The sequence below is a fragment of the Anguilla anguilla genome, chromosome 18 (assembly GCF_013347855.1).
Source record: "Anguilla anguilla isolate fAngAng1 chromosome 18, fAngAng1.pri, whole genome shotgun sequence".
In the NCBI taxonomy this organism is placed as follows: Eukaryota; Metazoa; Chordata; class Actinopteri; order Anguilliformes; family Anguillidae; genus Anguilla; species Anguilla anguilla.
This window is the reverse complement of record NC_049218.1, coordinates 20,312,527-20,337,233: the sequence shown is the minus strand read 5'-3', so window position 1 is coordinate 20,337,233 and position 24,707 is coordinate 20,312,527. Positions and strand designations below refer to the sequence as shown.

At 42.9% G+C, this 24,707-nt stretch overlaps 1 protein-coding gene across 1 annotated transcript; it reads left to right on the top strand.

The window, feature by feature from the left end:
* The first annotated feature begins 1,534 nt into the window (after window positions 1-1,534).
* actn2b (actinin, alpha 2b) lies at window positions 1,535-24,379 on the top strand. The gene is made up of 21 exons (XM_035399595.1): window positions 1,535-1,901; window positions 6,210-6,324; window positions 6,564-6,683; window positions 6,892-6,978; window positions 7,419-7,506; window positions 9,578-9,656; window positions 11,468-11,549; window positions 12,785-12,870; window positions 13,166-13,258; window positions 13,703-13,933; window positions 14,211-14,358; window positions 14,777-14,927; window positions 18,322-18,430; window positions 18,760-18,900; window positions 19,198-19,380; window positions 19,851-19,985; window positions 20,389-20,568; window positions 21,338-21,484; window positions 21,856-21,921; window positions 22,721-22,879; window positions 23,235-24,379. Exons 1-21 carry the CDS (start codon window positions 1,776-1,778, stop codon window positions 23,391-23,393), a joined length of 2,685 nt encoding a protein of 894 aa, XP_035255486.1. The 5' UTR covers window positions 1,535-1,775; the 3' UTR covers window positions 23,394-24,379.
* Window positions 24,380-24,707: the final 328 nt, after the last annotated feature.

The window sequence follows — 24,707 nt, the reverse complement described above, 5'->3', positions numbered from 1 at the left end:
TCAAGGAATAACATCACTTTGTGGTATATTTGAATTAGGAATACCTGCTCCTAATACTGTGTGATATTTATGGTATACGGTCAAGCCTATACAGTTTAATACAAAAGTATTGGGACAGTGACACAGATTTTGTTGTTTTGACTCTGTACTCCAGCACACTGGATTGAAATAAAACAATGAATTTGAGGTTAAAGCAGAGACTGTCAGCTTTAATTTAAGGGTATATTTATACACATCCAGTGATCCGTGTAGGAAATACAGCACTTTTATACACAGTCCCTCATTTCAGGGGAGCAAATGTAATGGGACAAATGAGCACAATCTTAAAAAAAATTGTCATATTTAGTATTTTATTGCAAATCCTTTGCATTCAATGACTGCCTGCGGTCTGTGACCCATGGACATCCCCAGATGCTGAGTATCCTCCCTGGTGATGCCAGGCCATCTTCAGTTCCTTTTTATTTCTGGGGGGTTTTGCCTTAAATTTTGTCTTCAGCAAGTGAAACACATTTTAATTGGATTCAGAATAGGAGATTGATTTAGCCAGTTGAGAACATTCCACTGTCCTACTAAAAGGTGAAGCACTGCCCAATTAGTTTTAAGGGATTTTTTTTGGATTTGAGCAGATACAATGTTTCTGTACATTTCAGAATTCATCCTCATGCTGCTGTGATATTTATGGTTTACAGTCTATCGTAGTAGAGGCAGGAACTCTGGGGGTTTTGAAGACCAGGCTTGATGCAGTGCTAGATGCTATCTAGTCTGTAAGTGAACTCCTACTGTATGGGAACCAGTGTCTTAAAACCTGACCTTTCCCTGTATGTGTCACCTTGGAGTGTCAAACTCCTGAGCTGGATGCCACAGTGCTGAATTTAAATCTGTTTCAGTGTGTAACTAAATCATTTACACACCATGTATTCCCAAAGCCGTGTGGCTGCAGAAATAAAGGAAAGCACCAAGACCACGTTTCAGAATTTGAGACCCCTGCTCTAACCTGTGGTAAGCAGTTCGGTGCTACAGCTCTCTTACCATACCACTAGGTGGTGTAGACAGTTTCTGATGGTATTTGTGGTGAGATGCCTGGCTCCTAGCACAACTGTAGAAGTAGATTCAAGTAGACGTATATTATTAAGTATGAGTTAATAATATATGAAGAGTGTATTTAAATGTTCAGTATATTTAATACCATGGACTGATGCAACAACAACAACAATAATCATAGTAATAATAATAATAATAATAATAATAATAATAATAATAATGAAAACATTTTGGTTTTCAGTTTTGATTGAAATACTCCCTAAGCCTTCTAACTGAAATGTCATAACACATTTGGTTATTTTTCCTTAATAAGTTTGACTTAGTTATAAAAAAGTATTAATCAAGGAATTATAGGTTAGCGAATTCGAGCGTTTTGTGACGGTGTTAAACTCATGCACGCTGTGCTGCGCGCGTGTGTGGGTGTGTGCTACAGCCGCCTGTTGGCTGTCACGTGGCATCCCAATATTAATTGATAGCTGGTTGCCCTGTTTCGGTGACTGCGGCCAGGCGGTAGGGGACAAGGGAGTTGAAGATCACAGAGTGAGAGAAAGGAAAAGAACGAAAGAAAAAGAAAGAATTTTAGCTCAGCTCAAACCCAGTCAGTTGGTCAGCCTACACAATCAGTACCGAATCGTCGAGACAGCGCTGTTTACAATTACAAAACAGGTTAATTAAATTTTCGTCAGCCAATTACCCCAATCAAGCATTGAATTGTTGCGCAAATCCACAGAACCATGACCCAAATAGAGACAACGGTGGAATACAGCAATGGCTATGAAGAGGACGAGTATATGATACAGGAAGATGAATGGGATAGGGACCTGTTATTGGACCCGGCTTGGGAGAAACAGCAGAGGAAGGTAAGAAGAAACTACAATTATGCTACTGTTGATAAAGGCTTTTGCGAGCTCAGAAGCCAATGCTTTTTAATGGGAAATACGTATTTCCACAATGTGAAATAAAATTAGAAAACTTTCTAAGAAGTGAAGATGCCAGGTTTTTAATGTATCACAAGTGCAAACTACTTATTTTTGATCTCGTGCCCATCTCCGGCCTACTGGGCATGGAACACCGTAATTTTGTTCTTATTCAGCTCGTGTTCATGTAGGTTAATATAATTTTTCTCGCTGTTCTTAGAAACCAGTAAAAAGCTTGAAAGGCACGAATAGGCGTGATGCAGTGGGTACCGGCCAAGAATAGCGCAACCGGTGGCTCTAGAGACTTTTGGCATTCCATTGATACGCGTGGTATGAGAGCTGTCAACAGATGGTTGTAACACATGATGACGTCCTTAGGATTAGAATGGATGCTATATCTAATTTTAACCACAGACCAAAGGGCATTATTGTTGTCTAATCCAATGTCCTTGGTCTGGAATTTCTTTGTTTGAAGAAACCACAGGAACGAATACAGAGCTGCTGTAGGCTGGCGTACATAGTTCTGTCCAGTAAGTGACGATTGAGACGGGGCTAATTATCAGATTCGTTTCTTCAGTCAAACGTCCTGCTCCGTAGGCTGTGCCCTGCAGAGAAATGCGAGCTGATGATGGATTTGTTTCTCCCAGTGGTCTTGAAGTTCAGTTTTGTTAATTCACGGACCAATGGAATGAAGTCAGGCAGCTATCAATAGATCAGATAGTTCTTTAACACTGTTTATTTATTTTGCATAGCAACTATGAAGAAAACCTTATTGTGGACAAAAGAACATCAGTTTAATCAGTATACCATCACACAGTGTTCTGTTGATTTTATTTTTTTAATTTGTTCCTCAGAAAATGTTATCACTGAAATTGTGGGTCTGATTTATATCAGTAACCACAGGGCCATTTTAAACTCCCCTTTGAACTATCTCTAAATTCTGATGCTTTGTGCCAGAGTACAAATTTAAAATCCTCTCATGTAATCTCATTTTTTCCTTTATCTTAGTATCTTTATCTTGTTGAGGTGAACTGTGCACAAGAGCAGCTTTCCTAAATCATTCTCCGCCAGAGTAATCCTCTTACAAAAGCAGGGAGAAAGAATGGGGCCTTCCGTATTTGAGGTGGCCCTGGACCTCAGTAGCCAATGCATTCTGTCCTTCTCCCTGCTTGGAACAGGAAGGTCACCTGGAGGGTTTCTAATTAAACTGAAACTCATCCCACAGTTCCAATTTAAACTGAAACTCACACTCTATTCCATTTTAAACTGAAACACCCACTATTTCAGCTCATGAATGTTGACATTTTGATTTGGATTATTGGTAGAATTAGCCTCAGCTTTGGTCACCGTGTCAGGGCACAGCTATGTACGAGTTATTGCAGTTTGGAGTTTTCATATTTTTAGGCCATTCGCAGGATGACACATAGCTGGCCACTGCCTCACCCTTTGATTCCTACTGCTCAACCAGGTGCCTACAGTGTACTTGTTCCAGTAGCACATGAAGAGTTTTCCTCACGTCTGTGCATGCTCAGTTTGTGGACTGTCCTGTGAAGAGAAGCCTTGGTTTGACGGTACGCTTTTCTGAAGGACAGCACATGCTAGTGTATGCTCTGCCGAACGGATGGCAGCCAGAGAAGGATGGGCTCCCCAAACTGGGCAAGAAAGGAGGGAAAAATAAGAAGGGGGACGAGGCTGAGCTCTGTTTTAAAGGCCAGCAGCTCAATGTCACCTGCACTCCTCCCGTCAGCTGGCATGCCGGCTCCATTCCACACCCATGCTCCCGAATTAGCCCGACCCCCTGTCAGCAGGGCTTGGAGGACAGCATTAACACGACTGCCTCAGGCTGCAAGAACTTCAGAATCTTACAGTTATGCTCCCTCCTGTGTTCTGGGCTGGTTGCATACCTCCACAGGCCCCGTGTGTTCCTGTTCACTTCTGTAGCCTGGCAGAGTAAACCTGGCCCCAGACTGTGCTACATGCCTTGTGAGGTGGCATCAGTTAGTGTGGAAGAATCCAATTAAGGCAATCGCGCAAGGGCTGCCAAATGGTGGTTGCTACGGAGATTGTGTAGGACTAGCAGAAAATGGAGGATCTGTCAAAACGCTTTTAGCCAACATGTTGAGTCATATATGTGGTTAAGTCTCATGACCTTTAGCAGAATTTGTGACAAGTGTATAGATCCTGAATTTTGAAATAAAAAATAAGTATATTTGCAACAATGCCCTGAACAACAAAAAAGTTTTGTGACAAAAACAAAAGAACAAGAAAAAAAAGATAGGTCTTATATTATTAATAGTTAAAAATAATAAAATATTTCAGTCATCAGATAAATTATTAATATATGCATTATCATTCATAAACTATTTACATGCCTAATTGATGTGTGGTAGGAACAGTTCTGACAGTATTTTAGCTACAGTATTTTTAGGAGGGAGTATTTAATAAGGTATCCTAGTTCTTTAGAATGAAAGGAGAATGTAATACTCATTCAGGTTTCTGTGGTAAAAGATGGCTGCTCAGTGCTGAAGACCAGTATGTTTGTCAGTAAAACATGCTCATTGTTATTCCTGCGTGAATGCGTCCAGAACAGTTTTAACATGTACCGCACATATGAAGTGATGGTTCTTATTTGCCTGCTAGGTTATGCAATGTACACATTTCTCCTTTTTTCCAAGAAAGATGGCAGAGGCACACATTCAGCATAGTAATATATCTGTCAGAATACTGATTCATGTACTCCAGATATATAAGTATATAGAGAAGAGCCTGGAGTGGAAATTCACTGCCATGACTGTGTACTGAGTGAGCAGTCCCAGTTAGTACTTTTACTAACTGGTTTTTTATTCCTGCTTTTCATTTACAGTATGGATACCTCCTTTATGCTGGATGTCTGTCACTTATTTTGCTTCTGTGTGTTTATTTAAAATGCTATGGAAATCATTGTTGTTATTGGCATAGAAGGTGAGTATGATGAAATTGTAAAATATGTAGAAATACGTGAAAACTAGCACATATATCTACAACCATTCATAAGATTTGACAACACTGTCAGTACCAGTCAGAATCTTGACTGAGATCTCTGAGACTATGAGATCTCATGTAATGAACTCATGTTTCATACCTAAACAATTGGTGACTTCTCATGATCTGAATTGGTGGATTAATGAAAAGCTGTTGACTGAAAACTGTCAGCTATTATCTCTAAAGTAAAATGGCCTCTGCCGATGCTTCCTGTTGAATTCTATCAGGCTAGGCTATATTTAAGCCATTATATCAGTTGGAATGTATGTTGTGGCTTGCAGAAAGTCATTATCTCTGCATTACTAGCAGAACTAGCTCATAAGTGCTGATGAGCAAGTCCAGACGAGTATTTCAGCAAACAGTCACCCTTCTTGAGTAATTTAGAAACACAGATAATGTAAACTGTAAAATATAATGACTTTTTTTTTAACAGGGCTACACGTTGTTTGTAAGATAAAAGCTGTTTGCATGTTTTGTCACATATACAGCTGTTTAACACTTATCTGATCAGACAGGGAATCAGCAGATTTATTAGATGTGCAGTGTCACAACCTACTCTTGATCGATCCACAGTGGATCTGGATCAGAAATCCAATGATTGCTTGTTGGCTTTAACTGCAGTTTGTTAAAATACAAAAAGAAAATTTTGACGACACATAACGACTCCTGAGATTGACTGTCACTGGGAGAGGTAACTATACTATATGCCCTGTTAAAGGGGTAACTTCTATAGCCACTCATATATTTTCTCTCAGTGGTAAAGTTAGCCTTCCTTGGTATTTAGGAATTTAACATATGCCTAAATGTTGACATGGATATGATACCAAATTTAATTTGAGCTCTATTAAGGGCTGTTAACCTGTCATCTCTTAAGTTGTGTTTACAGTGCAAGCACTGAGCTGGTTAAATGGCTCACTGAAGACACTTAACCCAGGGGCAACCACAGGAAGTCTCTCACGCTGTCCACACACACACAAACACACACACACACATCCACAAACACAAACTCACACACACACACACAGAAAGCACACATTGACATACCAGAGCTCAAACTTCAAACTTTTCTTTTCGTTGTTACTCATGAAACATTTGACCAAACGAACTCAGCTCATGTTAACCAATAATGATGGAACTGGGCTTGTAATGAACTGAAAATAAAACTGATCAAACTCAATGATAATGAAGTTGGCAAAATGATGTCACCGGCTCGTGGTTCTTGCTTTGCAGACTTTCACAGCCTGGTGTAATTCCCACCTGAGGAAAGCGGGAACGCAGATCGAGAACATCGAGGAGGACTTCAGGAATGGCCTAAAGCTCATGCTTCTACTCGAAGTCATTTCAGGTATTATACGAACATAAAACCATATAAAGAGGAAAACGCACCATTCAGCCCATCATGTACCGAAAGGCTGGAGTATCAGCACTGCGCCAAGTCTGGACTTAAACACCATGACTGTCTCTGCCGCCACTATATGGCCTGGCTAGCTGTTCCGTACAAAGTAGTTGCTAATGTCAGTGTGGAATTGACCTTTTTGCTTATTTCCACCTATGCCTCTCTCTCTCTCTTACTCTCTTTTTAAGGTGAAAGACTACCCAAGCCCGACAGAGGAAAGATGCGATTTCACAAAATAGCCAACGTGAACAAAGCTTTGGATTTTATAACAAGCAAAGGGGTCAAACTTGTTTCGATTGGAGCTGAAGGTACGAGTTCTTGCGTTCAGGTGCGTTGCTTGTTAAATCGTTGCTGTCTGGAGTGTGGGAGAATGGGCAGTCCCCACTATGCAGTGGATTAAACCCTGGAGTGACAGCTGATATCTGCTGAGGGATACCTGACCAGGGTAAAGTAGATAAGATGTGAAAGCCATATCCATGTTGAGATGTCAGTAATCCTGGTGGCTTCATCTTGTAGAAATCGTGGACGGGAACATTAAAATGACTCTCGGGATGATTTGGACCATTATCCTCCGCTTCGCCATTCAGGATATTTCAGTTGAAGGTAAGAGGGAAACCAAAACCTTAGCTAGGGCTGAGGAAGGTTCTGCTTAAGTTCAGTCAATTCAGGAAATTAGTGTAAATTAAGTTAATAACCAAAAACTGAAAATCCTATGTATCTAGATAATGATTATTCAATTTACAATTAGTATTTCAGTTCATGCCCTAAACTGACTGAATTGAACTGCATATTGGTTGCATCTCATAATGAAAGTGTATAGTATGAGAATTATCTTGAGCAGTGGAACCATGCTGTATATAACTCTCAGAATCCTTCACTGCTACCCCTGAATTCAGGTTTAGGTGTTTTAGTAAAAATCCAGCTGTGCGCTGTATATAGGTTATATGCTGAAATCAAGTTTTGCATTTCACTTTGCAGTAGCCAGTTGTTTAGGAAACAGCACTGATGTCAAAACTATGTAAATAACCTCAGTTTTCTTGTAGAAACATCTGCAAAGGAAGGCCTTCTCTTGTGGTGCCAAAGAAAGACTGCCCCCTACAGGAATGTTAATGTCCAGAACTTCCACGTCAGGTGAGTCCACTAAGCATACGATTCCTGTTGTAATATTAACTAACCAACTGTGCATTATTTTTCACTACTTGAAAATACATATATTTTTCTGGAAAAACCAATGATAGCCAGTCATCAAACCAGTAACACACTACATTTGATATATTTAAAAGCAGACATTTACATTATACTTCATTAGAGGAATTGAACCTCCTCTAACAAATATTTCAGTGTACCTCACGGTACTTTGATGTACAAACTACAAAAGGGTTAATATGTAGCATTTTGACTAGGAAAAGTATGTGGATAACGTCCACAACAGAAAAAAAGTTTGATGTTGACACAGACTACCAACATAGCCGTCTATTACTGAAATAGTGAGTACTTTTGAACTGGATTGTATATTTATCATTATATTTTCAAAAACATATTTACTATACATTGCCATATATTCCATTTTTTAATGGGATGCTGGCCATAGATGTACAATTACTAATAACAGCAAACACAGGAGCAGGCAGGCGAGTGTAGAATCTCACTGTGATTTCTAACAGCTTCAAACAGCTCACTGTGATTTCATCTCAAAAGCTGGAATGAGAAAAAGCTTTCTCAATAGCTGGGCAGGTACAGACAACCCTGGTGACTGGCAGATTAGAGAAAGGCCAGGCCATGCCTGACATGTAGCCGACGGCGTGATGAGAAATCTCAGTGGGCATTTCAAAGATCGGCCCTCAGGATATAACTTAATATCCTCCACGTCCCACGAAGGTCTCGGATTCTGCCTCACCTGACGCTTCTGCCGAACCCAATACGATTCACAGTCTGACAACGTGTCTCTGCGTACTGTCCATATGTTTATGCATGACAACCATCTGCTAAACTGGAATGGACCCCTCCCTGGAGCTATTACATAATGTTACATAGGCAAAGAATATATGAAGACCAATATGAAGATCAGTTGGAAAGAGGCGGTGATTTATCATGGGAGATGTGTGGTGCGTTACAAATCTGTAACATTTTTAGTAGTTTATGTGAAAAGCAAGCATGGTTATTGTGTAAATACAGTGTAGTAACTCATACAATACTGTACATATTCCCGTGAAGAAATTCACACTGAACTGGATGTGGTTTTTTTCTGTGGAATCATGTCCTGCGGTTCGAGTAAAGCTGCACACGGTTCAGAATATTTCCCAAATACTGGAAGTCCCCAAACAGAATATGTGACTAAGCCTCTTGTTAAAGGGGATTTCTAAAGGTGAAACCAAAAATAACTTAACTGCCTGTATCATTTGAAAGGCCTTTTTACTGTTCAGGTTTTTCTTTCATTGAAATTTCTCAGGCAGGCCACTGTTCCTGTAGAAAGACCCCTTACAAATGTTTTCACCAATGGTGTGTGTGCAGTGTTTGGCTGGAGTTCAAAACGTCCGATTTAGTAAATCATTTAATGAATTAAATATGAACAGTAGTTGTCACAAAATCCTGAAATAGATTTGGCCTTATTGTGCCACCCTGATCTGGAACCTCTCACTTGTGGTTCTATATTTTAGGGAAAAAAAAACATCTGGCTCTGGACTTTGAATGTCCTCAAATGTAGATTCTGTTGAGAAAGAGGTAAAAAAAAAAAAATCCATTCTTATTCGCTTAACATTTTTACCCCTTTAGCACCTCCCAGTGGAATCAGGAGCTCAGAGTGAGTTTGGCAGGCTAATTATTTGTCAGGCGATAAAGGGTTTACTTTTAGATGTAAAATGCTGCTCCCACAGGTCTCTGATTTACTGGCCCTTCATCTGTCTCACATGAAGCTCTAGGAGATACTGCTGTTAAAATGTAGAGCAGAGCAGAACATGGACCCTGCTGAGACCACCAAATATCCATTTAACAGGTTCCTTTGAGTCATTGCTTAGTGCATACATGCGTGTCTTCCTCCATGAACATTTTAACTGTACCACAAATGTTTAGCAGGGCAGGGTTGTGGTGAAAATGTGGCGTCCCTCTCGTTTGAGCTGATGGTTACAGGGTTCAGTTGCAGGTATGCAGACGCGTGCGTTGCGAGCGTTGTTCTGACTGTATTCTCTCTCCCTCGGACGTGAAGCTGGAAGGATGGCCTGGCGTTCTGTGCGCTGATACACAGGCATCGGCCTGACCTGATTGACTATGCCAAGCTGAACAAGGTCAAAAAGCATGCCTAGAGCATGCTGCCCCAGCACTGCACGGGAGTGACCCTCTACACTACAGACACTGACTGTACTAACCCAGTTCAGCAGTACAGACACTGTACTAACTCAGTTCAGCAGTACAGACAATATATTCACCCAGTTCAGTACTACAGGCACTGTATTATCCCAGTTCAGCAGTACAGACACTGTACTAACCCAGTCCAGCATTACCAACACTGTACTAATCCAATGTTTTCAACAGTGGATTATGCAGAATCTCACCATTTACTGTCAATCATACCTTGTTTGTGAGAAACAGAGAAAAAAAGTCTGTTGGCACCCTGGAATAGATTTTGAAATGCAAGCTGTACCCCAGTGGGGGCCTGGACTATGCCAGTGATGAGTGGCAGTTACTCCTCACTGAGTTTGGTGACGTCTCTCCAGGCCCCTTCGGTTTTAGAAGATGAATCTCAAAGATCTGACGTTTAGTTTCTGGGCAGAGAAGCAGAGAGATTTGTCTGGGGGTGGGGAGCCCGCCCCCTCTAATGCTCAGCCCCCCTCCTGGAGACAGAACTAAGCCCCTGACTCCAGTTGCCCAAAATGATACGTCTCTGCGGAGGTTGCCGGCTTGGGGCTGTAGAGCCCAAAGAATCCTGCAGCTGCCCCTGTCCTCGGTCCCTGGGGCAGGGTGGGGGGGATACAGGTTAATGCCGTGACTCATTGCACAACGGGAAGCTCATGGGGTTCTGTTTGTTTAATTTACCGTCTGAGGGAGAGCTCGAACAAGGAGCCGAATGCGTTCACATACCTTCACTTTTATTTTGGAAAAGATGACAGTCAAGCAAACAGACTTAATGCTGTGCGGCACATTAGCCTGCTCTCCCGTGGCCCGCCTCAGCTCTGGACATGTCGATTCTGTATGGGTCGATAGCCTGGATTAGAGAAGACTGGGTCAAATGCCTATTGGAAATGCTTAGACTCTTTAGATCCTGGTAAATCTGGACACTCTTACAATTCCACAAATTTTCTACGGAAAGATTTCTGCAAAACAAAAATCATCATATAAAAGAACAATTTTGTCCTGAATCTTGATCTGTTTTTTTAAAAATAGTCAGTATTATTCAGCAATTTTGCAGCTGTTTGACAAGCTAATTATTAGGCCCAGGTCTGGTTCACATTTTTGCAAGGCTACCGACCCTGGGACATCTTTAGAGTTGAACTTTTCTTGTGCCACTGACCCCTGGCTGAATGTTGTTTGTAAATAAATGAGTGGGATCATTTGGCAAGTTCGTGCAGTTGCTAAGCACATCGATCCCCAAGAGGAGGCTTCAAAAGGGACCATGGTATTTTATTTATGGTGATGCTATTTCACACTGGATACACACACACACACACACACACACACACTTAGCTTAGCTTGCATGGGCTACAGGCCAGTCTATTGTTGTATGCGGTCTTGGCCAGCGTGTTGTCAACCCTGGGCCAATATGCAGACGAAAAGGCTCAGGCTTTCCTCCAGTGTGGATGACCTCCAGCTGAGGCAGACCACTGGAAGTGTGGTTGTAGATGTAACTGTGTGCTGTGACTCCTGACTTTAGCATGCTGCCTCCCATCCCATCCTCGTCCCTCCTAACCCCCATTGACAGCCAGGTTATCATCTAGGGCCCCTGGGAGGGGGAAATGAATCTTCTACGTCCCACTTTGTCCCAGAATCATATTATGTAGTTATTTATTATCTCATTGAAAATGTCAAAAATGAATTATTTTGAAATGATAATGATCCTTCCTTTAATACTTCAAAGCTGACTTCCTTGTTACCCGTTTAGGATGATGCTCTTGGTAACCTGAACCTTGCCTTAGATATTGCAGAGAAGCACCTGGACATCCCCAAAATGTTGGATGCTGAAGGTGAGTGCATTCTTAATTTTGAATAAGTTTGTTTCTTTGGAACTGCTGTCTAACATTGGGCCATGAAGATAATTGGCCCAGTTTAACACATGCTACTAAAGGAAAGGAGGGTCTGCAATGTCTGTAAATCAGTCTGACAGGATTAAAGGATTTTATACTGGACAGGTGGAGTAATTATAGGAGTCTTTAGTGCTGGAGGATACCCATCTGTTTAATGCAAACAAACTCAACTGCAATTAAACGGCTGCTAACCCAATGCCTAATATCAACTTCTAGATAAAAAAAGAGTAATTGATTTATAAATTATTAGGTACACAGACAATAATTTATTGAATTCACTGCATAACCAAAACAGTGGATGCATAAACTTGAATTCTGTTTCTGAAACGAGTTGTGTATGGCTCAAATTTCTCATCCAGCTTCCTTACCTGATTGACAGACCTGAGTAATGTAATAGCAGTGTTTCGTTTAATCGGTCAGGTATGTGAGTTCACGTTCAAAGGATGTTGTAAAAAGGTCCAGCTGTGTTAGGCGCTGTCAGTGTTGACTGACTGAACGCTTGGGCTGGCTCTCTCTCTGCGCACGTATTGAGAACACAGGCAGACCTGGTGAAAAGCCGGTTATGACCTGTGTATCCTGTTACCGAGGCACGTTTGCGGGGTTCACAAGGCGAGGGCTCGGCAACGCCGCGCTACCCCCTCACAACCCCCCTTTTATCCCCTTTGCTCATCATTATTTTTAGAGCAACCCCCTCCTGGTTTTCAGTCAAATGCCTCTGCCTAACAGCATTTTATTTACTTTTTCAACTGAACTCTGAAACAACAGATAAGATTCTCATCATAAAAGTGAGAGATTCTACTCCCAGTCGGACGGGAAGGAAACAGAAATCACACAATCCACTGGTTTTTGCTCTCTGCTCGTCTCTGAAAGGTTCACTCTCCATTTCTGGCTAACAGACCAGAAAATTATTGTTTATCTTTATTTGGTTCTTTGAGTTCTGCTTCCTGCTTGGGGAGGCTGGCTGCAGAGTGCTCTCATTTTGTGGTCGTCTGTTAAGAGCCTCCTTTTCTCCAGTTTCCTTTTTCCCATATGCTGTTCTCCCTCTAGTGCCCCCTGTGTACATCGGGCTTCTCTGGCTGTCCTGTTATTCTTTCTGTGCTCTATTTCTCTGTCTCTCTCCCTCTCTCTCCCCCATCACCCTCTCCTCAGCTGTGTCCTTTTTTCGGCCTCTTTAGACATCATCAACACCCCCAAGCCTGATGAAAGGGCCATCATGACCTATGTGTCCTGCTTCTACCACGCTTTTGCTGGAGCAGAGCAGGTACTGATCCACATAGGCCCTAGTCCATCTCTGCATTTCACATAATGCAAAAAGCCGAACATATTTCTATATTTATATGTATGTTTTAATTGTTTGTTTCATTGCTGGATACTATACTATGGACGCCAAAGCATTTAAATTGTCTAGTTATTGAAAGTAAGCCATAATATGCATGATTGCTGAGGAGAACATGACGAGGCACATACATTTGCACAGAAACCTGAGCGTGAGACATGCTCAACTCTGTTCTGTATCACTGAGGAGTCTGATACTTCCCCATCTCCTCCACCTGCAGGCAGAGACGGCAGCCAACAGGATCTGCAAGGTCCTGGGAGTGAACCAGGAGAACGAGAAGATGATGGAGGAGTATGAGAAACTGGCCAGTGAGGTACTGAACAGCCCTCCTTCAACTGAGCACTCCACCAGCAATAACCAGATATCACTCACAATATATCTGAAGAGCTGAACCGAAGGCAGGTGTCTACTGGGTGACATTATTAATTACATGTCATCTGGCATCACACCCACTTCTTACCAAAATGACAGAAAATCAAGTGATTATATTCTAATTCAAAAACTGTAAAGGTTCTGACTAATCGCAATGGATCTATATATGAACCTTGTAAAAATAATGCTTATTAATAATAATAATAATAATAATAATAAGAATAATACATTGATTTAAAAAAAGGACACTTAATGATCAGAACAAGCCATTCATCTGACTTACATTTGTCATGCATATAATGTTTTTCAAGGTCTGAGAGATATTTGAAGTCTTTGTAGCATCCACGACTACTTGGTTTGATAAAGCCAATGTAAACCACCACAGTTACTGGAGTGGATCCGGCGCACTACCCCGTGGTTGGAGACCCGTGTCCCGGAGAAGACCATGTCGGAGATGCAGCAGAAGCTGGAGGACTTTCGGGACTACCGCCGCCTGCACAAGCCGCCCAAGGTGCAGGAGAAGTGCCAGCTGGAGATCAACTTCAACACCCTGCAGACCAAGCTGCGCATCAGCAACAGGCCGAACTTCATGCCCTCTGAGGGCAAGATGGTGTCGGTGAGTGTCCCTGCGTCTAATGTCACCGTAGCATGGCCGTCCATTCAGCCAGCGGCCTGTCAGTCAACATTTTGGATTTCTGTCAAAAGTTTTGTAGAATTGTAGCGCCGTTTGGTCAGCAAGTACATGGAGACTTTGACGGACTAAAAAAAGTGAGTGCAGTGTACAGTAATAACATACAACAACAAAAAAATCAGTAATACGGACATCCCTGCTGTGTGGTGAGCAGTACAGAAGGTAGGTTCAGCTGGCCATTGCTGGCTGTTGTTGCTTTCAGGACATTGCGAGTGCCTGGAAGGGTCTGGAGCAGGCTGAGAAGGGCTACGAGGACTGGCTGCTGACCGAAATCCGGAGACTGCAGCGCCTGGACCACCTGGCCGAGAAGTTCCGCCAGAAAGCCTCCGCCCACGAGGCCTGGACTGAAGGTGAGCCCCAAGCTCACATATCCTACTGATTCAAAGGCCTTAAACTCCCTACTGATTCAAAAGTCTGAAATTCTATACTGATTCAAAAGCCTTAAACTCCACTGATTCAAAAGTCTCAAACTCCCTGCAGATTTGAAAGCCTTAAAATCGTTACTGATTCAAAAGTCACCTTTGGTGAATTACCACTGTGAACTGGGACAGGTAATTAAGGAAAACAATAAGAAGCTATAAATGGCTGTCCATTCATAAGCAGTCCTTTGATATCATTGACTCGATGCACTGTGATACCATTGACTCAATGCATTGTGACACCATTGACCCAATGCACTTTCATATCATAGAGCCAATGCAAAACTGTCCAGAAACAAAGACCAGAGTGCTAACAGGTTCCAGCGGTGTTTCTGTGCGTGTGACGCAGGCAAGGACGAGCTCCTGTCCCTGAAGGACTACGATTCGGCGTCGATCACTGAGGTTCGAGCACTGCTGAGGAAGCACGAGGCCTTCGAGAGCGACCTGGCCGCTCACCAGGACAGAGTGGAGCAGATCGCCGCCATCGCCCAGGAGCTCAAGTACTTTCCGCCAAGAATAATAAAAAAACCACCTGTATTCAATCAACATTTGTCCTGAAGTTGGACTAAGTAAACACAAGCTTACTTTTTAAAGCTTGGAAGATGAAATCAAATGTTGTTTGAATCAAACGTCGAGTGATTTGAGAAGTGTGGACGCGCACTGATAAGGCATAAATTTTGATGAGAACACTGGGGAGAAATGAAAAGGAGCGATAAAATGAAAAAATAAAAGGCTGAGCACCAGCAGTAAAAGAACAATCATAGCTAAAAGGGTACTCACTGTTAAATGTGAGTTTATGAAAATTCATCTTTCAAAGGGGTTTAAGAGAAGACACTGAGAATGTTAATGAGGCTCTTGAGACAGATTCAGACTGAGGGGGAGGTCCCACAGGCTTTTGTTGCTCCAAATGGTGCCAGTCTTAGAATAACTGAATGCTGTTGAGGGTAAAAATATGCCTAGTGTTCAAAGCCTGTTACCTTTCTCATGTGATCAGAAGATTCATGAAAGAAATCCTTTTACCTCACTAGCCAATTTAGACTCAATTTAGACTGTGTTATCAGTGGTGCATATACTCCTTATTGAGCAAAACAAATGTTTTCAGCTTATGCAGAGTTCCATGTGTTATGGCAAAAATGTGACAAATGTATTCATTTATATGGAGGGGCGAGTTTTAAATTATTACCTTGGGAGAACAAGCCCAATGTAACCCTTATAATGGGGTGCTTTCTGCATCTAACAGTATACAAAAGGACATGCAGTTAATATTGAAAGCCGTATCAACAACAATACTGACTAATATAGGAGAACGTGGATAATTATACATGACTGTGTGTTATGGGGGTGGGTTTATTTACTATGGACATAGTCAGTCTCACTGACTTCATATCTACTGCAGGTCCTTTCTGCATTTTTATATGTTTTTTGCTTATTTGTTTATGACTTTCTTCACCCTTTTCAAACATTTATGCTGAGCAATTAAATTAATGCTGAGGCAGGGCCCCTGTGGTTCTGTCTGGTCATGATCGTCAGTGAAAATGCGCTGGGCTCTTGTGGAGCGTGGGCGGAGTCTGTGTAATTGTGTGAGTAAACTGAGAGCCAGGCTAGCAGCCAGCCCGTGTCTCTGAGCGCTAAATTTACCCAGCCCCAGCGCGTGAGCTCCAGCCTTCAGGCATGCCCGAGACCCCAGAGACTGATCCGGCCCCCCCTCCCACCACCACCACCACCCCACCTCCCCCTCTCCATCTGGCTATTTCAAGAGAGGCCCCCGCTCGGCACCGCCAGCCAATCTCTCACTCAAAACCCCTCTTCATCAAACTGGTGCTCATGTCACCTTTGGATTAAATGGCGGTCCGGCTTCTTGTCACCCGCTAATCCTCTATTACTTTCCTCTGCGCGTCTGTGACACAGCCTGCGAAGGCCAGGAGTGTTCATTTCAGAAGGGCGTGACACAGCCATCTGTAAAAAGCCAGGATCATTCATTTCACCTGGGTCACCTGACAGGCTACTTTTTGTGTCAGAACTCTACTTGACTGTAACACGTTTAATTTTCATATGTATTTATTTTGTTGTTAATTATTAAAATAAGATATCATACTTATGAACAATATATTCAATGCATTAAGCCATATGACTCACATACTACTTAAATACACCACAGTAAAATAGAGGAAAATGTTAAACATACAAAGACTATTTTCATTTAAACATGTTGAAAATCACATGTTGTGGACACACCTGTTCATTTTCCAAAAGTATGAACAGATGGGAGTAAAGAGTGGTTAAAAATCAATAAAATTGTTTGGCATGCCAGGCAAATATAAATTGGCTTTGTAAGGTACATTGATTAGCATGTGCCTGGTGCTAAGGAGAACTTCCCTAAGTCCATAAGAATACCGTGACATCTTCCATTTTCAAAATGTGACATTTATTTTAAGATGTACTTGCTAAATGATAATTCTGGGGTACCCTGGGAGTGAGAGTTGTGCTTTAGGGGTACACCAATGATACCTTTTTTTCAAAGAGAGCCCTTGATGCGGTTAAAATGGTGTCGTGACGGTCATGTGTGCACTTGTACACTTACGTTAAATGTTGAACGTTTCCATGCAGTCCTATTGTAGCATAGCACTAATGCAAGTGAAAGACCACAGTAATGCACTTTAACAATGTACAAACATTCATTAATGATAAAAACAAAACCATATCCAACAATGAATGTACAGTCAGACTAGAGAAGAATGGTGTTTGACAGAACTATAAATATGTTGAAAGCTATAAAATTAGGGGAACATTCCTGTCATAACATTGTCATAATGTCACAACTGAGTTTGAATGTTCTCCCACTGTGATGTCTACGCTCAGTTCTTTTCTGGAGAGATGTCCTGCCTGTCTGTCTGTCTGTCTGTCACTCTCAATGACAGGCATGTCTCACGGGTCTAAAGAAGGGGTGGTTTTTTAGTGGATGGGAGAGGGGGGTGTGGTTTATTTTATTTAGAAGCACAGCTCCCTCACTCGCTATGCCAAGTGGCCTTCAGCTTGCAGAAACATACATTACATACATGTAACATGAGTGGCCTGCATGTAGTGTCTGTGTGATTTGATACAGCATTCTTCTGAGAAGGTAAAACTTTTGGCACAACATTAATCTTTCCCGTCATCACGTTAAGATAAAAGTAGCCAGCCTTATCCACTCTGCCAACAGAGAATAATATATTTTTTATATGTCAAACTCAGTTGTACATTGTAGCTATTGGGTATGTGCAGTATTTTAAACAATGGTGGCCTTTAAGGATGAGGTGGCATAAGCACAGCAAGATGTTATTATAATCATGTTTCATTTACAATGATTATGAAACCTGGAAAGTTGCAGTTAGCAAATTTAACAGCGGTGCTTGATTTACCATTGTCACACAACCGATGCAGAGGATTTGATTGGCTCGCTAATGACCAATGGCACACTTCTGACGCTAATGATCATCCTGCTCAGACTACTGCTGCTCATTTACAAAATTAATCCCTCCAATTTCTTTGGAATATGAGGCGTGATAAAGTTTTTATGCTCTTCTGGGATATTTTTGCCTGAGTGACTGGTTGAAAGATGACTGGTTGGTTCATTTCACCCTGACCTGTTAAGAGACCGTGTTTATGACTCATCTGTCATCTTTCATATAAATCATCCGGCTGAAATATGGAGGATTTTAAAAGCATTCGCTGTGTGACACAGAGAAGAGGGTGTAATCTGCTGGGGTTTTCACGGCTGGAGCCTGAGCATTAGAAACAGGACTATAAATTGCATAGACCTGCCTTGCCGGTAAGACCATGTGTCTGAGATGACGCGTGTGACGGCGGGTGGCAGCCGATGCCCGTCTCTCCATAATTACCCCTCTCTGTGCGCAGCGAGCTGGACTACCATGACGCCGTGACGGTGAATGAGAGGTGCCAGAAGATCTGCGACCTGTGGGACCAGCTGGGAACGCTTACACAAAAGAGGAGGGAGGCGCTGGAGGTAGGAGAGACTTTCCAAGCAACTCCCAACACTCTGCTGAAGCCCCCCAAACCACCCCAAAACTACCACAAATCCACCCCCAAACTACCACAAACCCACCCAAACACCCCCCCCCCCCAAAGCCCCCATCACCCACCCCCAAATCACCACAAATCCACCCCAAACTACCACAAACCAACCCAAACCCACTCAACCACCCCCACCCACAAAACCCCCCCCAAAACCCACCCAGACCCCCCAACACACCCCAAACCTGTATTTATATTTTACAATGATTTTTGAATGGGAGATGTGGATCCTGAGCCAGTAAGTCTTTTCCTGGCTTCCAGAGGACTGAGAAGCTCCTGGAGACCATTGACCAGCTGTTCCTGGAGTTCGCCAAGAGGGCGGCACCCTTTAATAACTGGATGGAGGGTGCCATGGAAGACCTGCAGGACATGTTCATTGTGCACACAGTGGAAGAGGTCCAGGTACGCTCTCTTACCTGCATGCAGTTCCCTGGGTATGCTGCTTTGAACTACATTGGGACACTGTAAGGATCCACCATGGGTCACCTGTACAGTAGATCTGTTACATCCCAGAAGCCTTCGACATGAGGACAACAGCTTTCATGTACACACACACCAGTAGCTGTAGCTGTAGTTACGTGCTACCAAGTGCATGGGAAAGTAATCCTGATTGTACAGTCTGTATTGTGTGTGTGTGTGTGTGTGTGTGTTCGTGAGAGAGAGAGAGAGTGTGCGGTAATGTCATCCCTCTGTTGATAGAGCCTGATCGCAGCTCATGAGCAGTTCAAAGCCACCCTGCCTGAAGCAGACAGCGAGAGACAGGCCATCCTGGGCATCCAGGCCGAGGTGCAGAAAATCGCCCAGAGCTACGGTATCAGCCCCGACCTGAATAACCCCTACAGCACCATCAGCACCCAGGAGCTCAGCGCCAAGTGGGACCAGGTGACCTTTCATATGCTACAGAGATCAATTAAGACACTGTTCAGCTGTGCGTGCGTGTGTGTGTGTGTGTGTGTGTGATACTGATGTGTGTGTGTGTGTATGTAGTGTGATATTTATGTGTGTGTGTGTAGTGTGATATTGATGTGTGTTTATGTAGTGTGATATTGATGTGCGTGTGTGTGTAGTGTGATATTCATGTGTGTACTGTATGTGTGCGTAGTGTGATATTGGTGTTGTGTAGTGTGATATTAATGTGTGTACTTTATGTGTGTGTGATATTGATGCGTGTACTGTATGTGTGTAGTGTGATATTGATTCGTGTACTGTATGTGTGTAGTGTGATATTGATGCGTGTACTATACGTGTACTGTATGTGTGTAGTGTGATATTAATGTTTGAGTAGTATGATAACTAATGTGTGTACTGCATGTGTGTATATAGTAGTAACCCAGGTGCACTCCGTTCCCCAGGTGAAGCAGCTGGTTCCTCAGAGAGATGGGTCTCTGCAGGAGGAGCTCGCCCGGCAGCAGTCTCACGAGCGGCTCAGGCGCCAGTTCGCCGCCCAGGCCAACCTGATCGGGCCCTGGATCCAGACCCGCATGGAGGTCAGACCCTTCTGTGCCCTCTGCCTGCTTCTGTTACAGGGATGAGCCCATACACAGCTGGTGCTTTTAGAACACCTTAGAATTTGTAATCTGAAATACTCAACATTTCTTTGGAATTTAGACCTCATTCTCAGCTTTGCTTTTAGTCCTCAGTGACATGTTAATTGCACATGAATTTCCTAAATTAAATATCATTCTGTGTAAATATTGAGATGTATTTCCATTGCATTTTTAATAAGAAATAATTTCATTCGAAAGCATCGAACTGGCTACAAAAGTGCTTAACATTGAAACATTGACTTCCTGCAGTGTCTCTTGCGACATCCACATGCAGTGAGAGGACCTTAGTTGTTTATACCCTCTCTTTCCATGAACTAAACGTGCTCTTTGATTGTGTCCACAGGAAATTGGCCATTGCACCATGGAGATGAGCGAGACCCTGGAGGACCAGATGACCCAGCTGAAACAGCTGGAGCACGTCATCGTCAACTACAAGCCCAACATCGACACCCTGGAAGGAGATCACCAGCTCATACAGGAGTCGCTCATCTTCGACAACAAGCACACCAACTACACCATGGAGGTAAAGCGTGCTGCCCTCAGGCACTCTCCCTGCTACTGCTTTTAAGTGTGGTTGCTATAGTAGCACCGCTGCCGTTGTTCGCAAGATTAGACGCTCTTAACTGCTAAATGGATGCACTGCAATGTGCAACCTGGTCTTTTTCGTTGTGTCACTATGGACAGATGTCAACTTTTCAATGTGAAGGGCACGAGTAAAGGTTGATACTGTGGCTAACAATTACTCTTCAAAAGTGAAAGTTTTGTGTCAAGACCAAGTTCTATGCAAAATTTCCTCAAAGTGTTGTGGAGTTCTTTTACTTAGGACATCACATTAGTTTCTGAATCAAATTCCAGTGTGGAAGGATTGCAGCCTGGACCAGTATTCACAGACCATCTCAGCGTATAAGTGATGCTCTGGGATTGGGCTTCTTCTGTCCATATCCTAACCTCGCCATTATGAGCTAAAAGCAAAACTAATCCCACTCTGAGGTGCTGGGTGAATGGTAGCCATGGTCTCAGGCAGTAGTGGCATAAAGGGAGTGGACCTAGGCTCCAAAGTATAACATTGCGTGCATTAATCATCATCACAAACCCGCTTTAACAGGTCATCGTAGCTCCTTGTCATTAAGTGAAGGTTAATGCCACCATTCCTGACAAGCATTTGATTGTAGAATGATGAAAAACATTGCGTTTGGTCAGGATGGATGTAACCCTTTTTCCTGGGGGTTTTTTGTGGAGTGTCTTTTCGTGGCCGTTTTGACCGCTGTGCGCCCTCCCTCTGTCCCCTGCAGCACATCCGCGTGGGCTGGGAGCTGCTCCTCACCACCATCGCCAGAACCATCAACGAGATTGAGACCCAGATTCTGACCCGCGATGCCAAGGGCATCAGCCAGGAGCAAATGAGCGAGTTCCGATCCTCCTTCAACCACTTCGACCGGGTACAGTGTTCCGCAGGCTTAATGCGGTCCATGTGCGGTTGTTTAATGCCCTTATATCATGTTTTACCGGTGTGTGTGCAGGTATATATGTGTGTGTGTGTGTATGTCTGTGTGTGTGCAAGTGTGTGTGTATATGTGCACGTGTATATCTGTGTGTGTGCGTTTGTGTGCGTGTGTATGTGTGTGTGCATGTGTGTGTGTGCGTGAGTGTGCACACGATTGCATCCGCCTCTACTTAATTTCTGATGTGACTCTGAATGTCCTCCACCACGATGACCAACATCGGACCTCCTCTCTCCCCCCTCTCGCCCCCCTCTTTCTCTCTGGCCGTTGCCCCACCCATTGCCTCACCTCCCTCCTCCACCCTGCAGAAGAAGAACGGAGCGATGGAGGCAGATGACTTCAGGGCCTGCCTGATCTCCATGGGCTATGATTTGGTAGGACACAGACATGAATTAAATAAAGCAAAATTTCGGATAAAATCGAGATAAGAACACTAAAGGCAAGAAAACAAAATTCTTGGTGTTGTTTTTAACACTGACAACACGGATTACTTTTTGTGTGATGTGAAAATGTGTTATTTTATACAGATTGAGACTCACACAGCACATAAAAGACAAAAAGGTTTTTTTTTTTTTTACTGAAGCCGCATTAATTATAACCTGGCAGAGCTGCCAGGATTTTACACAGGGCCAGGTTCTATATTCACAGAAAAATGTAGCACTCTCTCTCTGTTACCATGTGTCCATCTGTCAGCCTTTATGAAGACTGCTCAGATAACAGTCCAATTACAACCTGGACCTTATGTGTGCTTGTTCTGGCTGACACATTCACACATATATTAGCATAGCATGTGATTAATAGATTCAATCAAGTACAATTCCACCTTACAATGAATAATAAACGGCCAACATTATGTACAGTGTATCATGTCTATTAATTTTTTAATGTCTGAATAATATTGAAGATATTTTTTATTTTCCTGTTCTGCAGTATGGTTAATTAACAAAAATACAGAGAATGTTTCCTGCTTGCGTGGCACAAATCAGCAGATGATACCATATAACATTCGTTATGGGCATCTTAGATTTTTTGTTGCCATCGTATAAAAAACATGTTCCAGATCTTTCCTGGTTAAAGAAAGGATTAAACAACACCTTTGAAAGAACGGTACTTAAGGGTATATAACACCACGACTGTTGTGTTCCCTGGCGTTCTGTGTGTTCTGCGGTCCAGGGGGAGGCGGAGTTTGCTCGCATCATGCTGCTGGTGGATTCCAGTGGCACTGGCGTGGTGTCCTTCCAGTCCTTCATCGACTTCATGACCCGGGAGACGGCCGACACGGACACAGCGGAGCAGGTCGTGGCCTCCTTCAGGATCCTGGCGGCTGATAAGGTGGGTCTCACAGCCAGGGAGGGCCTGCTAATAGGTGCTTAGTGAGTTAGCATTGGGGCTAACAGGGGCCTGCTGATAGTTGCTTAGTGAGTTAGCATTGGGGCTAACAGGGGCCTGCTGATAGGAGCTTAGTGAGTTAGCATTGTGGCTAACGGGGGCCTGCTGATAGGAGCTTAGTGAGTTAGCATTGTGGCTAACGGGGGCCTGCTGATAGGTGCTTAGTGAGTTAGCATTGTGGCTAACAGGGGCCTGCTGATAGGTGCTTAGTGAGTTAGCATTGTGGCTAACGGGGGCCTGCTGATAGGTGCTTAGTGAGTTAGCATTGTGGCTAACGGGGGCCTGCTGTTCCCTTCAGCCTTATATCCTGGTAGAGGAGCTGCAGAGGGAGCTTCCCGCAGAGCAGGCTGAGTACTGCATCTCCAGAATGCCCCCGTATGCTGGGCCAGAAGCGGTGGAGGGTGCCCTCGACTACACCTCCTTCTCCACCGCCCTATACGGCGAGAGTGACCTCTGAGTCCGGCGTGACCTCTGACACTAGCACAGCTTCTGACGTCGGCCAGCGCCTGCTCCCAAGAGTTCTCCCTCCTTTTCAGATCGGGACCTTTATTCTATCACAGGTCTCATAGTTTAATAGCTGATCTAGGATCAGTTTTGCAGTTTTTCCTTTTGGGTCATCTACTGTATACGGGTTAGAATGTGGGCATAGAAACCTGATCCTAGATCGGCAATCTAACAATGAGATGCTTTTTGAATATTGGCCCAGAGCTGCTTAATTTTGAGACATCGAAAACATAGCATATGCTAGAAGGCTTTAATGTGCAAACAACCAGCGTGCCAGTCTAATGCATTATGTAGAGATATATACTTTGTGTGTGGCGCACTAACCATTGCTGTTCAATGTCACCTCAGTACTATATATAATATATGTTTTATTCTGTTTTTGTTCTGTATGGAACAGGATTGATCATAAAACTTTTCTCAGTCTAAAAGAACTGTAGAATCGGACACTCAATTCAGCGATAATGAATATTCAGATCATCAGGGATTATTTGAATTTGCAGTAAATCTGAGAGTTTCAGCATAATAAACAATTGGAAGAAGCCCTAATTAGTAAATCAGTGACAAGTAAAGTAACTTTCTTCGAGGTTACAGTGACACAGATGTGTATTTTACAATTTCACAGAATGTTCTGGGGAAAAAATGTATTATCTAATTACCTCAAATCGGAACATGTAGGCTTCATAACTGACTTTGATGACAGGTTTTACCAAACGCTTGTGTAGTACAACTTGAGGCTTTATTGTTGCTTTAATGGCAGTCTGATTGTGGTTTGGGAAACTGACGTTTGAAATAAAAACCTGAAGGCAAAGACGAGTCCCACGGGCATGTGTGTGTGTGATAGCCTTTATGAATGATTTAGCTACATTGTAAAATATACCCCAATTTCTTTGTACTTCCCAGTGTTCCAGACATCAAATAAACTCTGTTATCATAAACAGACTTCCAATCTTTTTTTTTTTCAGAGCGGTTACTCGGGGATATAGAGGCTTTCTTTAATGAGTATTGCGTGATTGATGGTGTCTACAGTCAATATCAAAAGCTTCCAGAGACTATTTTAATTCAGCACCTAATTCAGCCTCTGTGCCATGACTAGACTGAGCTTTTCATGTGAAATTAATGTAAAGGCACTTGCGCAAAATGAAATTTTGGATTGGAGTGAAATGAATGTGCTCTGCAATGCAGCTTTTTATTAAAGGGAGTAATTCACTTAAAACTTTTTTACTTTATAAAAATATTTTTCAGCGGCTGGTTTGGGGTTCCTGGCTGG